This window comes from Plasmodium brasilianum, chromosome 12, assembly GCF_023973825.1.
Source record: "Plasmodium brasilianum strain Bolivian I chromosome 12, whole genome shotgun sequence".
In the NCBI taxonomy this organism is placed as follows: domain Eukaryota; phylum Apicomplexa; class Aconoidasida; order Haemosporida; family Plasmodiidae; genus Plasmodium; species Plasmodium brasilianum.
Window position 1 is genome coordinate 1997212 of NC_090125.1, and position 16560 is coordinate 2013771.

Below are 16560 nucleotides of genomic sequence, written 5' to 3' on the forward strand. Positions count from 1 at the left end.
GTACCTTAAACTGGTAAAAAATATGTTTAAAATACATAACACTACGACATACTTTACCACTGGTAATGTATAATTTTTTTTACATGTTCTCTTTTCACATTTCCTTTTCTCTTTCGTTATTGAGAATATTAAGGGAACGCAATTGCAGACAGCCATAACTGTTCATGCAAGAACTTCTGAAAATTTAAACCTGATATGTGTCCATATATACACATGCACATATGTTCATATTTTATGTGCACATACATGTATTATATATGTACATATATATAAATATATATGAATATGTACCTGTCAAGATATACACTTAACATGCGTACAGATGAAGTTAATTTCACATTTTCAACAAAAGGTAATATATATTTATTATATATATATTATATATATATATATATATATATTATATATTTATATATTTATACATTATATGCATAAAAGGGGGGAGGACATATAAAGGAATGGCGACTCATACATGTACGTATATACACGCATATGAATATATATGTATATATATTATGGGCATGTACTTTAATATTTTATACAATTTTCCCTTTGAAATTCTGTGCAGTTATAAAATAATCCACTGAAGAAATAAAAAATCAGTCATACAAACAAAAAAAAAAAAAAAAAAAAAAAAAAAAAAATAAAAAGCAAATAAAAAATTAAGTGGGTATACGAAAAAACAAATGGGTATACAAAAGAACAAATGAATATACAAAAAAACAAAAGGACAAAAAAAAAATAAATTGATATACAAAGAAATAATAAGCAAAAAATAAAATGCAAAATAATAAAATAATAAACGAAAAATATTAAGTTAAAAATAAAATGGAAGCAGTAAAAAATGAGAAAAAAATATTATCAAACGTTTTATTTTTAATGATAAATTTGTGCTATTGTGTTATAATTCGAATATTCATTTCCGCTTCGTATTTTAACTCTATTTATTTTTAAAAAAATTTTACTATTTCCTTACTCATTTATTTTCTTTTTTGAAAATTTTTTAAAATTAAGTTAAATGAGAAAGCGAGTAGCTTATTAATATATGTGAATATAAAACATACATAATACATATACAATACGTATGTATATACAGATATTCGTATGTATATGTGTACGTATATGAGTATGTATGTAATTTATATATGATGTATTTGTACTTGATGTATATGTTTATAATGCATATGTATATATGCGAGTGAAAGAAAAAATGTAATTTTAAGATAATATATGAAATACATGACGAGCACAAATTTCGAAAAAACTTTAATTTTTTTATAAAGAAAAAAAGAAGAAAATAGGGGAAAAAAGCAAAAGGGAAGAAAAAAAGTGAAGGGCAAAAAAAAAAAAGGGGAAATAGAAAAGGAAATAGAAAAATAGAGCGAAAAAGAAAATAAAAATGGTTCAACTAGGTGAGCTATTAAACACTATTCCCTTAATTACTCGCTTATATCTTATTCTTTCATCAATTTTAATGGTCTTATGCTCGCTTGATATTATATCTCCTTTGAATTTGTATTTGAATTGGAACTTGGTATTGTCAGAGCATCAGGTACCTTTATTTATGATGTATATTATATATTTTACATTGTAACATAGATAATAGATATACTTTTCATGTATATGTATATATATATATATTTATTTATATATATATATATATATATATGCGTATAATCCTTTTCGACATGTATAGCGTCCGATGAATATAATGTAAAGTATTACGTAAATTTTAATTTTTATGTATTATCATTTATATGCAAAAGTATGTAGACCTTTTTTTGCTCGTTTTCTTTGTAGTACTGGAGACTCATTACCTGTTTTTTGTATTTCGGATCTTTTGGGTTACACTTTTTTTGGGATACCTATGTTCTGTAATTATACAAATTTTTCAAAATATAATCGAAAAGGAAAATTTATCTTTATTTTTCTCTCCCATATATTTTTCACTATGTATACGTATACATCTATGTGTGCATGGGGGTATGTATGTGTGTATGTAGGTGTGTACGTAAATATGTATTCGTGTATGTATATGCGTATGTATATATATGCTTGTATATATTTTTGTGCCTGTATGCCCATTACTGTATTTGTGCGTACGCATATGTATGTGCTTAAACTGTAAGAGATGCGAAAAAGCGTCTTTGAAAATGATACATATGGCGCACGAACTAGAGATTACCCCAACTTCCCCCTTATGACTTAACGGAAAATGATATATGATATATTATACTTAATGTGTGATATATTTTTATTCATTTTATAGAATTTACTACTGCAGTTCTTTAGAGGATGTAACGTTCAGGAACAACTCTGCAGACTTTTTATGGATGATTATTGTTTCCTGTTTAATGTTATTGGTAATTTATTTTGAAAAATATTGAATGATGAAGAATACGAAACTGTGAAATGCGATATATTCCAATATAGATAAACACATAATGAAAAATGACGAAATATTTTGAGAAACGTTTTAACAAACCTAAAATATTCTAAAAACAGTACTATTTATCCATTACATCCATATTTTTTTAATATAATCTTCTTTTCTTTTCTTTTCTTTCCTTTTTTTTTTTTTTTTTTTTTTTTACACATATCTTTTCCCGTAGGCTGTATCGTATGTATTCGGAGGTGTATATTTCTACAGTAGTTGCATAATAAATGTAATCACATATGTTTGGAGCAAGAACAACTCCTCAACAAGATTAACTATTTTTTTTTTTACTATTAGAGCTTCCTACTTACCATGGTATTTCTTTTTGTATATTTGAAATATATATATATACTTATTTTACATCAAAATGATAATATAATATGTGTTCCATATATTCACATGTATATATCTGTTTGTTCTTGTATACTTAATGTTGTTATTTTTATTTTGCTTATGTTCTATACCTTTTTTTTTTTTTTTTTTTGTTTTATATTCCTTCTTAGGGTATTAACATTATTGTCATTAATTGTTGATTATAATTCTAATGATAATTTTTTCGGTATACTAGTTGGGCATGTGTATTTTTTTTTTACGAATGTTTTTCCCCTGATGCCAATAGCAAAGAATACGCAAATATTTAAAACACCACAAGTTTTGTTAGTTAAAAAAAAAAAAAAAAAGCTCAATTTGAAAATTGTATTACCACCATAAGGGGCACTTTGCCATCATATTTCTCGTATATACATATATATTTATGTATACATGTATGTGTTTTCCTGTTCTTTTTTTTTTTTTTTTTTAGGAAATGGTTGTTGAAACAGGAAAATTAGGAAACGATTAATAGTTTTAGTTAACTATCATTTTACATAGTTCATTTAATTAGGTATTTGTTTTAAAAAATTAAAAATATAGTAACGTGTTTGTAGTCTTTTTCCCTTTTTTTTTTTTTTTTTTTTTTTTCTATCTCTCCCATTATTACTATATTAAATAATGATGCTTATATAATTAAAGTGATTGTTTTTTTATGTAAGCTTTTTTAAATACACACACATGTGTTATATCTGCAGTAGTAAAAGAGAATAAAAATTCATTGCGATATTTTAATAATTTTAATTTTATATACGTGCAACACAAAAATATGTACATATATATTTGTATATATACCCACGCAACAACAAAATAATGCTGCGTTCATAAACATCTGTTTGAGTATTTGCCCCTTTTTTTTTTTTGGTTTACATATTTAAAAATTTTTTTTTCCCTTTTACCAAATTAAATTAAACATATTATTTAATAGGTCAGTTATTAAAAGAACAAAAATTTTACAAAATTTGATAAACGAAAAAAATATTTGAAAATTTGCAAACGTGACCATTAAAAATTATATATCCAAAAAATGGTACAAAAAAAAAAAAAGCTAAGGAACATAAAATATTAGTTATATATATGTATATGCGTGAATACACATACACACATATATATATATATATATATATATATAAATTTATGTGTATATAAACAGGCATGTGCGCGTTCTCGCCACATCGACCTTTTCTTAATTACACCTCTGCAGTTTTGTCTTTATAATTTTATGCCTTAATTCTTTTAAAGTAAGATTTACATATAGGATTTGACTTAAATAATAGGAAATTTACGTATGCTTCCAATTTATTGTGTACTCCTTAAAATTGATAGAAGTTGAGTTATATCATGTTATTTAGTGTTGTATTATGTCACGTACTGTTAACTTATGTTACATTATACTATGGTATATTATATCATGTTACAATTTTTTTTTTTTTTGTTTTTTCAAGTTAAAATTTTTGCGAATGCAAGATTCACAATGTACAAATTTATACATAAATTAATAACTCATTATATGCATATTTATAAGTAAGTATATTTTACAACCCTACAAGGGTATATACAAAATAAAAATAAAAAAAAAAAAAAAAATTTCCCACTTTAATGCACGAATTTACTCTATATTTCTTTTACTTTTCCCTTTTTTATATCTTTTTCCAGTTAATTTTTTATTTTATTTTTTTTTCCAATTTTTAAATATTCCTCTTGAACTCATGAATATATGATGATTGGCTTCCCCAGGATTATTTTTTTTACTCAGATAGAAATGAAAAAAAAGACATGAAAGGCTGATGTGAAGAAGCTTTTTCACAATTATCCTTCGTTTTTGTAAAGCTTAAACTGTTTTTATTTAAGTTGTAATATTCCAAAAAATGAGAATCTTTTGTGTTCGTCTTTTCGTTATTCAAGTTTAACTGAGTCGTACGGAATTTCGATTTCATGGCTAGTAAATCTAATTCACTTTTTTCCCCTAAATAATTTTCTTTTAATTTCTCATTATATAAATTTATTAAATAACCTTCTTCTGTAATATCCGTTGTACCATTTATAGCATTCGTTTCTTCTCTTTTATTATCCGATTGAACACTTATCATTTTTTTATCCTTTTCCGTGCCAAATTCCATAATTTCGTACATGTGTCCCTTAGGAGTTTTCAGTACTTCTTCCTGATTTGCAAGGTTCCATCGTTCTACTTCCATATCTACGTCCGCATCATTATCCGAATCCATTCCAGCATCTATATCAACATCTATATCCTCTTTTGTACCTGCATCGACATTTTCCCCTATTATTTGTGCACCCATTTTTGTGACTAAATCTGCACATAGGTTTGCATCAACAACTGCTGACCCTTCTTCATGTCCATCTTGTCCCTTCGTGCCTTGACTATTACTCCCCGTCATCCTCCTGGTATTTATATCCATCTTTTTCAACTTGTCGAAAGTAAATTCTTTATTCCTATTATAGATATAATTTTTCGTTCTGTCTGTAGTTCTCTTTAATTTTAAAACCCTATTGAACTCAACTACACCTATAATTTCGTAAGTAATTTGGGCAATATTATCCCACTGTTCAGGAGAAAAGACTAAATTTCCCTTAATAATTTTACCATATAAACTTTTCAGACATTTAATAACTTCTAACAGATTAACTTCATTACTATGCTTATCTTCATCCAAACTGTTACTACTACAACTGAATTGATTACTGCCATTATTATTTATTATGTCTACATCTTTATTTTTATTTGAAATTCGAGTATTTAAATTTTCATCAGTTTCTAGGTCGTCTTCCTCATCGTCAATTACATCATCACTTGTAACCTCTTGTTCGTTAAAGCTAATTTCATGCTCAGCTGTACTACAACTTGAATAATTCTGTTTATCTTTTAGAATGTTAAAGCTTTTGTTAAAATTTTCGTTGGTATATATCTTATCCGTAAAATTAGCACACAAATTTGATTTGGACGATAAGTCATTGCTACCCTTTGATGATGTATTATTATTACCAATTCCATTTATTTCCCTACAAATTAGCTCATTGTAATTTGCACAATTCATCATACTAGGAGAACGACGAGTATTATTAAGTGTGTTCACATTCCCTTTGATACTGTTCAGAACAGTAGTATTGATTGCATTTACTTCTATTTCACTTCCAAACCCATTCCCCATTCCACTGTAGATACTACCTCCGATGTTGTTCATACTTACACTATTTATATTACTTATTGTTGTTGTGTTGTTACCAATACTACTGCTATCATAGTTTGCAAATGAATTAATAGAATACATTAATTCATTTTTTCCTGTATACCTGTGTAAGCTTCTGTCAAGAGGGCTGTGATTAAATAGATTTAATTTTATATCCTCCTCAGAATAATTTAGTAAATTCTCGTTAAAAGATAAAGAATCTTTACAAACACTCATTTTACATGAATCATTTTTGTTTGATATAGAATCTTTAGAAGAGTAAGCACTCAATGCAATACAATTTAATTTATTATAGTTAGTTTCATTTTCCGTCATATCATCTATAAGTAAATCACTTCTCTTCTTAATTATTGATGAACCATTCTTCACATACTTATTATTGTCATTCATGGACACACAACTACTCTTATTGCTTATATCTATTTTATCAACGATAATTATATTCGGTATATTCGGTATGTTAATGCCATTAGTAAAAGGTAACTTATATGATCCTGGGACTCTCGTTTCAGCTAGACCGTGAATAAATGGACAGTAGTAAGTATTACATGATCCTTTCTTATAATCTTCACATCTCTTCGTTTTATAATAAAGCGGATGATATAAAATCTCTTCAGACGAATGTGCAAAAGGGCATTCACCTCCTCTTAAGCATAAACTGTTTATTGAACCATCACTCTTTGTTTCTACATCTGGACACATTACTGTTATATAACGAATAAAAGATGTATCACTTAAATAGAAGGGACATCTTCTATTCCAAAATTCGTTATGGCTATATTGGCATCTATCTAGTCCGAAATTACAACCTCCGTTCAACAGTCTTTTGCATTGCTTTGTTCGAAAGCGACTGAGGTCCTCTTCACTCAACAGAGTTGCATACACCATTGTTCGAGAGGTAAAAGGTATGTTTATATATATATATATATATATATATATTAGGGAATAGGGGGAGAGAAGCACCAGCACCAGAAGGAGCAATAGCAGCAGTTGCAGAGGTATAAACAAGGAGAGATGAACAAAAATATAAACGTAATGAAAAAAACAGAATAAAAGTGAACAAAGTAAAACTAAATCAAAAATAAAATAGAGCAAAATGAATCCAAATAAAATAAAACTGAAGAAAATAAAAATATATAATGTAAAATTAAATAAAATAAAGTACTACGATATTATTGTCTTTCTCTTCAATTTGATCTTCGCATAGGTAGCTTATATAATATTTATACACATGTAGATTTATACCCATGTAGATTTATACATATGTAGATTTATACATATGTATGCAATAAGACGAGCTATCCAAATAAAATATATGAATAGTTAATATGGTTTATTATCTATAAAAGGAACAAAATAAAAGTAAAACCAAAAAAATATTATTTAAACAATAAACTTTATATTAAGCTAATGGATGCTGCAAATAAAAACAAATACGTGACAAAAAAAAAAAAAAAAAAAAAAAAAAAAAAAAAAAAAAAAAAAAAAAAAAAGAAAGAAAAAAAAAAAATTATTTTTTCAAGTCTTCACTTAAAAATAAATCTTAAAATAAACACGAATAATTAAAATTTGAAAGTTAATCAAAATAAATTAAATCTACGTAGAATAAAAAGAGATGCGCCAAATAACAAAGAAGAGCATAATACATATGTACGTATGTATAAATGTATATATATATATATACATACAAATATATATATTATATTTCCCACGTGCACTTGTATGAATACATTATTTAATAAAAACACAATATAGAAAGGTGTAAACAAATGATAATTTTAATTTTATCAGAAATTCGGTTTGAATAGACGTCAGGGAAGATGTGTCTTTTTCTACGGTATCAATTTTTCTGTAGTAGTGCAAGGTGCAAATATGTATGCACAGGTATGGGCGTAGGTATCTATGGATGTATGTATTATATATGTATGTATTTTCTATTATGGATGTATGCGTGCATTTGTTTTTTTTTTTTTTTCTTTTTGTAAGATCTCTACATAAATGTAGCTGGGAAAAATCTGCTAAGGTGCAAATGTTTATATTTATCATAAAAATACAAAACAAATTAAAAAAAAAAAAAAAGGAAAAAAGAAGAAAAATGAAAATTTTATCAATCCTACGCTATTTTCCTTAGGAAATATTAATGTAGAAATATTAAAGAACAAATTAAAAATAGCACAACTGAGTAAAATTAAATAAATAAATACATAAAAAAAAAAAAAAAAAGGTGCTAAAAAAAATTCAAATTTTAAATAGACAAATTGTAAATTAAAACTATATGTTGTGTTAACAAAATATACAAAAAAAGGGACTATATAGAAACATAAAAGTGAATGTATGATGGGGGTTTCTAATAAAAATGTTAACATACTCTTTATTTTTCATAAGGCAAAATATAGATTAACTGATACGTATTATAAAATATACAAATTTCTATTTATTAAAATGAAGTTTTAACATACATGACTACTACTACTATTATTACTAAAAAAAAAATAAAATAAAATAACTTTTTTAATCTTTTTTATTTTTAAAATGTATTAAAATATTTAATTGTATAAAATTTAAAAAAATAAAAAGAACGTGTTCTAACATGTACACAACATTTCGATGAAAAGCAAAAGTATACTTGTACATATAAGTACAAACATATATACATATAGGTATTTGTTTATATTTATACACACATAACAGATGTTCTATTTACTTTAATAAAAAATTTTAAAATACAAAATAAAACAAAAATTGTATATAAACTTCTATGGGTTTTCATGAAAGGGAATTTCCACTTACATATTTTTTCTTTTACTCTTTAAAACATTGATTACTTTAATTTATTTTTTTCTAATATTTGGATATACGTTGCTTGAAAAAGAATAATAAGTCTTAAAAAGACAAATTGTTAGGAGTTGCAAATAATTAGATAATCTATGTATGTATGTATATATATATATATATATATTAGCATTAAGGGCAATATAAAAAACTGGAGGTACTTATAATTATATACAATTTTTATAAATGAAGTTATTAAAATGCAAATGCAACATTTACTAGTATATACGTTATGGATAAATTAATGCAATACTTGTATACATACACATATATATCTATATATAAAATTTACTTTTCTGTTACATTTATTTTGTTTTTTCTTGTTTTTAAAAATAGTTAAAAATATAAAATTAAATATTAATAAAATAAATCTTTATGGTCTTAGTTTTCAAAAAGTAGCATTAAACTTTTTTTTTCATTTTTTAAATTCTCAATTATTCTTCTGTTTTAAATAAAGGTAAAATGAAGGTGTAAAATAAATGTAAAATATATCACATAATTTTATGAGTTTTGTATATTACTTATACTTAACCAATCAATACACGAATTAAACAAATTTTCAAAACTTTGTTTACATATATATATGTATATATATATATATGTAGTTTGCTGGTACTACAAATATGTACATTTATACATAACACATGTATTAGTTTTTATTTTATATGATAAAACAAAAAATAAATGAAATAAATATTAAAGAAACTTTCTGTTTTCTTCTATTTTAAAAAATAAATGTTTATGGAAAATTAAAAACACCATATAAATATTATTATAATTACTTGTTATTATGTTGTATATATAATACATAATACGAAATGGTGTGTACTAAATCTAAAATTCTGTTAAAAAAATTTTTTTTTACACTTTTTTTATAACTAGTTTTTAAAATTGTCTATACAGCGAAAAAGAATTTTTATAATCTAATGAAACATAAAGTAGGAATCAAAAAAAGAAAAATTTATTAAAAAGGACGGTGTAGAAAAATTATAAAAAATAAGTAAATAGAAAAATGGTAAATAGAAAATTAGTAAATAGAAAAATAGTAAATAGAAAAATAGTAAATAGAAAAATGGTAAATAGAAAAATGGTAAATAGAAAATTAGTAAATAGAAAAATAGTAAATAGAAAAATAGTAAATAGAAAAATGGTAAATAGAAAATTAGTAAATAGAAAAATAGTAAATAGAAAAATAGTAAATAGAAAAATGGTAAATAGAAAAATGGTAAATAGAAAATTAGTAAATAGAAAAATAGTAAATAGAAAAATAGTAAATAGAAAAATGGTAAATAGAAAATTAGTAAATAGAAAAATAGTAAATAGAAAAATAGTAAATAGAAAAATAGTAAATAGAAAAATAGTAAATAAAAAATAGTAAATAAAAACTAATCGTGGGTTACGTGTAATTCTTAAAAAAGGTGTTCCATAAGTGTACAAAAGTTTAATATAAAAAAGTTTTTTTGGGAAATGGTGTAAACTTAAATGACTACCAAGCATTTACGTTAAACGAAATAAAACGTAGGTGCAATTCAAATTAAAAAATATATATATATATATATATATATATATATATATATACACCATATTATAGTGCATAAATGTTAAAATTGAAAAGTTTAAATTAATTTAAAAAGAAATGAAATTTGGGAAAATTAAAGATTAAGATAAACAATAGGACAAAGGGGCAAAGAAGAAAAACAAAAAACAAATAAAGGTGCAATTCGATTAGAAGCGAAATTGAACTTAAATATCTACCAGTTAAATACTTTAAAAAGGAAAAACAAAATTAATAAACAAATAAACTAATAAAGAAACTAATAAAGAAACTAATAAAGAAACGAACAAAAAAACAAACAAATAAATGTCCTCATATGAAACTGGTATAGAATTTACACCATATATGTATACATGTGTACATATATGTACATATAAAAATAAAATAGACGTCGTTATATTTATGTTATGTTGGCATTCGTTTATTGCATAAAAATTAAAATTTACTATTAATTTTCGTAATTTTTGTAAAAAGAATAAATATAGCAATATTTTATATATTAAAAAGTCAAAAAAAAATTTACAGCGACATTAGCTATGAAATTTAAAAATTTTTAAAGTCCATTCGTAATGTTATTACGTGTTTATATATATATTATTTTTCTTTACGTATAATGACATTATTTATTACATATTTTTAAGCTTTCCTAAATCAACCAAGTACGGTGTATGAATATATATACACATATATATATGTATATTTATATATATGCATAAAATAAATCACAAATATAGCATATATAACTTTTTTTCCTTTTCTATAAAAGTTTTTATATATATATATATATATATATATATATATATATATATAAGTAAAAAAAAAAATTATAAAATTTTTTGTGCAAATATATTTTAATGGTTATTTAACTCTATTTTTGTTATTTTTTTTGTTTTTTTATATTTTCCCATTACCATTTAAAAAAAAAAAAAAAAAATCAAACAATCAAAAAAATTATAAAAGATAAAATTATGAGCTATAGGAATTGAGTTTAATATATTTTATTTTTAATAAATTGTAACTGCATATGTATATATTTATATATATGATCAAATGTATAAATGTGATAAAGGATCAAATATTAAAAACAAATTAATAAAAGAACCTTCTGGTGAAAACTTTAATTCATTTCTTATTTTTAAAATTTAACTAGTTATTGAAAAAAAAAAAAAATTATTAAAAATTAAAATGAAAAATATTTTTAAGTTATAAAGTATTTATTAATTTGTTGAAAAATTGTAAAAATATAAGACACAACAGAGTGTACACTCCTTGCATCTAAATATAGATCATCACATTTAATGTCTAAAAAAAGAAAAGTAATATATACATGTACATACACAAATACACGCATATTTGCGTTATTTGTATTAGTATTTTCCTAAAATATTAATTACTCAAAACTATATCTTCGGAAATTTTGCGTACCAAATGAGATGTTAATTATGTATGTAAATATATATATATATATATATATATATATATACATAAATAATTTCACATGTTTGGTACACCGGGTTAATCATACAATATAAGAGTACTTCTAATTACACGTGTATAAACCGAAAAGTAAAAAAAAAAATATATATTGTTCAGCAGATGCCAAATATCATTAAATACATTCCTTGTAATGGTCTAATTTTTTTAAATGCGTTCTCCCAATTAAAAAACATTAAAAATTGATAAAAATATATATATATATATATATGGAGAGAGATATATATATATACATATAATATATACTTAAGCAAAATTTAAAAAGTGTGTTATAAAAAAAAAAATATAAATAAGACTAAGGTTTAAACATATAATCAATAAGTTATGGTATTTTATATACCAAATAATCCATTGTTTTTTTTTTTTTTCCTTTTTCAACAAAATTATTTGTACTTGTATAAAAGCACATGCATGCTAGCATTTTTTTCTCATGTTAAGTGAAAAAATAAAAAAGTAAGACTTTATTATTTAGAAGTTCTTACAAAATTACTGTTGGCAGTGAGAATACTTTTTAGTTAAACTTTTCGTTTTTTATTTGGTTCATTATTTCTGAAAGATAAATCTTAAATGAAATTGATGATCAATAAAAGAAAATGCTTTTTTTCCATACACAAATTTTTATGTATAATTATTAATTGCACATGCAAAAATGTTGAGGTAAAAGAATTCCTTTTTTTTTTAATTTCGTAATTGTCCATGCTATAATATAAAAAAAGAAAAAAATTATTTGCATGCAAACGTTGTAATTACATGTATATTTTGAAAAAAATATATAATTTCGTATGTTTGAATTTTTAAAAAATATATATACATTTTTTTTGTTATTGTTCTATCTTGTACTATTTTAAAATTAAAATTTTTTGTTAGTACGAATAAGTATAAAGACAAGCTCATTTTTCTTGAATTGGGTATATTGTAGGTACTTCTTGATGTGTACGTGTGTATATATATGGGGTGCTTATATATATATATACACACACATGTACGGTTTACTGTATAATTTATTTTCCTTGCTTGTTCATGTTAAAAAAGCTTTTTTGTTGACATTTTTTTTGTTAAAAATATCGTCTAACAATAATTAAAATGGTAAAACACAAATGGCTAGTTATATAATTGTAAATATATTCATGTAGTTATAAACTTACAAAAAGTTCGAAATTATGTTCTCTTCTGCGATCGAAGGTATCGGATTTTACTATACATAAATTTAAAGAAAACAATATTCGTTTCATTTCTAATACAAAACATGCTTATATTACTGTTACGAATTTAATTGAAAATGCTCAAGATATTTTAAAAATTGTTGAAATAAAAAAAAAAAAAAAACTCAAATATGCATTATGTATTTTTTAATTTTATTTGACGACTGTAACATTAACATAACTCCTTGGAAATATTTCTGTAGTTCCGTTTATTGACATATGTATATATATTTATAAGCATACATACACACATACATACACACAAACATACATACATACAAACATACATACACAAACATACATACATACAAACATACATACACACAAACATATATACATACAAACATACATACACAAACATATATACATACAAACATACATACACAAACATACATACATACAAACATACATACGCACACGTTTTGCTTATAACATACACAGCTTAAAAAACAAAATTTAATGTGCGAGGGAATGCAAAAAAGGCCAAGAAATTAAAGATGTTATAAATGAAATAGCTGATGTATGCTAAAAAAAAAAAAAATTTTTAATTAAAAATTAAATATTTAAAATTTTAAATATTCATTCCAAATTAAATCTGTATTTGTGTGTGTTAAAAGCTATATCCGATTTGTTCTTCTCAACTTTAGTAATATCATGAAAATCTAAAGATTTAATTTGAGGTACGTAGTGAATTACAAAGGGTCTGCAAAAATATCATTAAAGAAAAAATGTAATTATCGCAATTAGAGAAAAAGACTTACTCAACGTAGGAGTGGACTTTAACTTTGTTCATGCAAGTTTGGAAAATTTAATTGAAATAGTGTATCTTATACATATACCCACATACATGTATATAATACATATTTGAGCGTGCATATATTACCGATAAAATTTATTATATAGATCCATAATCGGGTTATTTTCGACTGTCAGTTTTTTTAGCTTGGGCAAGGATTGGAGTTTCTTAATTTCGTTAATGTTTTCTAATTTATTTGAATGTAGGTATAAGATTTTAAGATTATTTAACATAAGCAAGTTATTATTTATTTCTACTAAATTATTAAAAGAAACGTCTAATGATATAATATTGGAATAATTAATAGATGACTCCATACCTTTTTGTTGATATATATGACCTAAAAGATCATTCAAAAAGCTCAAATCATCTAAATTATTATTATTTATATTTAAAAATTTGGAATTATTAGATACATTAATTTCTTTATTATTATATTTGTAAATTGTTTTATTTAAGTCGAGTACATCCTTTTTTTTGAAATTAATTATTTCATTTGTACCAGCCCATATTTTTATAGTATTTTCTAATTTAATATATTTTTCAACCCTACTGCTTTCATCATTATTTAAATTATCGTTTAAGCTTTTTCTTTTATCAGAAGTATCTGATTCCTCATTGCTTTCTCCACTCTTGTAAGGAAAAGATTTTTATAATATATTAATGCCTTTCGGTTCATACACATAAAATACGCATATACCATAAAATTATAATTTTTTTCATTACTATGTTTTTATTATTAATCAGGGAAGTTAAAAATATTTTAGCTATTTTTAAGTTACCAAAGAATCATTAGCTTCGTAAAATGTTTGCATATTCCCATATTCCTTGTAACTTAAATCTAAAGAATTGAAGTTATCCATACCTGTACAGTGCTTATGCTCTTACAATAAAGAACGTTTCGGTATTTTTCTCTATGTGTTTATATGAATATATATAGACACACATATGTATACATACATATATGTATATATATATATATATATATATATACATAAAAAATACACAAATATATATGTGTATAAATGTGTAAAAGCGTTAATATTATTATAATAGCCTTTTTCTTTATTCAGCTGTATTAAATTTTCATTTCAACATAAGAATAAGCCCATTTTTAACGAAAAAAAAAACTTCAAATTATAAGGTTAAAATAAAACGTAAGAAAATGTAGGACGAATAAGAGAAAACTGCCACATCATGTTACCATGTTTCAGTGGAGAAAAACAATGTAAAAAGATACGAAAAAAAAGGAAAAAAAAAAGGGGCGAATAATGCAAAATGAAGAAAAATGCAAAATAAAGAAAAGCACAAAATGAAGAACACCAAATGAATAAAACATATACATATACGAATTTTCAAAAATAGACAAAAATTTTAACTTGAAATTTTTTTTTTTTTTTTTTAATTTTGTACATTACGATAAAATTTTACTTAATTCCTATGATCATATTAATGGATAATTTCCAATATTCAAATTAATTAATTATACCACTTTATAATTTCCAAACTTTCTATCCACTTAAATATGACTGCTTCTTAATATATGCATTTAATATGTAAAAATTAATCAGTAGGCTCCTTTTATAAAAGTATACAAAAAAAAGAAAAAAGAAATTAAATTATTTTTTTGTGTTCATAAATTTTGCTTTTTTTAAAAGTTTTCTTTTGATTTTTTCATTTTCTTCAATATTTTTCAATTTTATTTCTAAAGGTAAAGGCATTTCAGTTATTCCTGTAATACAATTTAACTTTTCCGAGTTGTTAATTGAACTCTTAACTTTTAAATGGTCTGATAATTTATACAAATCGTTGATAGTGTTTCCCTGATCTTGTTTCTGCTCTTCTTTATATGACTCTTCTTTTGCATCTTCTCCTTTCTTTTTCTTATGTTCCTCTTCTTCAAAAAATTCCTTCATATTATTTTTAATAAAAGATTCTATATGCGCTTCTTCTATTTCCTTTTCCGTAATGTTTTTTGTAAATTGTTTTTCCAATAATTTATTTTCCTTTTCATCTTTCTCTAATATTTTTGATTCATAACTTAAGTTTTCAGCATTTATTCCTTTCTTTTTCAATCTTATATTTTGAAGTAATTTAAGATTCTTTGATGCTCCTAATTTGAATAGTTTATCCTCTTGCTCATTTTCTCCACTATTATCATCGCTTTTAGTTTTTAACTCTTCTTCTTTTTCTAAAGGAATTCTTTTACTCCTACTGTCGACTTTTAATTTTCGCTTCTTTATCATAATAAGGGCGGGGGAGAAAAATAGGAACAAAAACAAAAGTTAAAAGGTTTTATAATTTATTTCACATAACTTTTATTCTTTCGTTTTTTGATCTTCGCTCTTTTACTATTTGTCCTTTCCTCTTTGCCCCTTTTTTTTTCACTGAGCATGAACAGCAAGCCCCATAGCTAAAATGTTTTTTACGATTCTTTAAGCAGTTAAGGTACAAGGAATCGGAACAGCTGTTGTTAAATTGTACATATATGTATATATACATATGTGTACAATTTCCATAGATATATATATGTATACTAGGCTATATATTGTGTAGAGAATATGGCTTTTTTACAAGAGCATATGAAAATTAAGCATTCGCTAATGTGTTTATAAACAAGTGTATCTTACAAAGTACCTTCATTGCCCTTCGTTCCCATGGCAATT

At 23.7% G+C, this 16560-nt stretch overlaps 4 protein-coding genes across 4 annotated transcripts; 1 reads left to right on the forward strand and 3 right to left on the reverse strand.

Annotated features, from left to right (window-relative positions):
* Positions 1-1399: 1399 nt before the first annotated feature.
* On the forward strand, positions 1400-3278 carry MKS88_004410 (derlin-1; the record flags this gene model as incomplete). Its single annotated transcript, XM_067217584.1, has 6 exons — positions 1400-1552; positions 1801-1844; positions 2270-2363; positions 2613-2752; positions 2941-3004; positions 3240-3278. 6 exons carry the CDS (start codon positions 1400-1402, stop codon positions 3276-3278), a joined length of 534 nt encoding a protein of 177 aa, XP_067071998.1.
* A 1276-nt stretch (positions 3279-4554) lies between these two features.
* On the reverse strand, positions 4555-6903 carry MKS88_004411 (zinc finger protein; the record flags this gene model as incomplete). The annotated part of the gene is made up of 1 exon (XM_067217585.1): positions 4555-6903. The coding sequence occupies one exon, from the start codon at positions 6901-6903 to the stop codon at positions 4555-4557; it is 2349 nt and encodes a 782-aa protein (XP_067071999.1).
* Positions 6904-13677: 6774 nt separating this feature from the next.
* MKS88_004412 (leucine-rich repeat protein) lies at positions 13678-14757 on the reverse strand (the record flags this gene model as incomplete). Its single annotated transcript, XM_067217586.1, has 3 exons — positions 13678-13801; positions 13982-14526; positions 14677-14757. 3 exons carry the CDS (start codon positions 14755-14757, stop codon positions 13678-13680), a joined length of 750 nt encoding a protein of 249 aa, XP_067072000.1.
* A 756-nt stretch (positions 14758-15513) lies between these two features.
* MKS88_004413 (telomere length and silencing protein 1) lies at positions 15514-16140 on the reverse strand (the record flags this gene model as incomplete). The annotated part of the gene is made up of 1 exon (XM_067217589.1): positions 15514-16140. The coding sequence occupies one exon, from the start codon at positions 16138-16140 to the stop codon at positions 15514-15516; it is 627 nt and encodes a 208-aa protein (XP_067072001.1).
* Between the last annotated feature and the right edge of the window lie 420 nt (positions 16141-16560).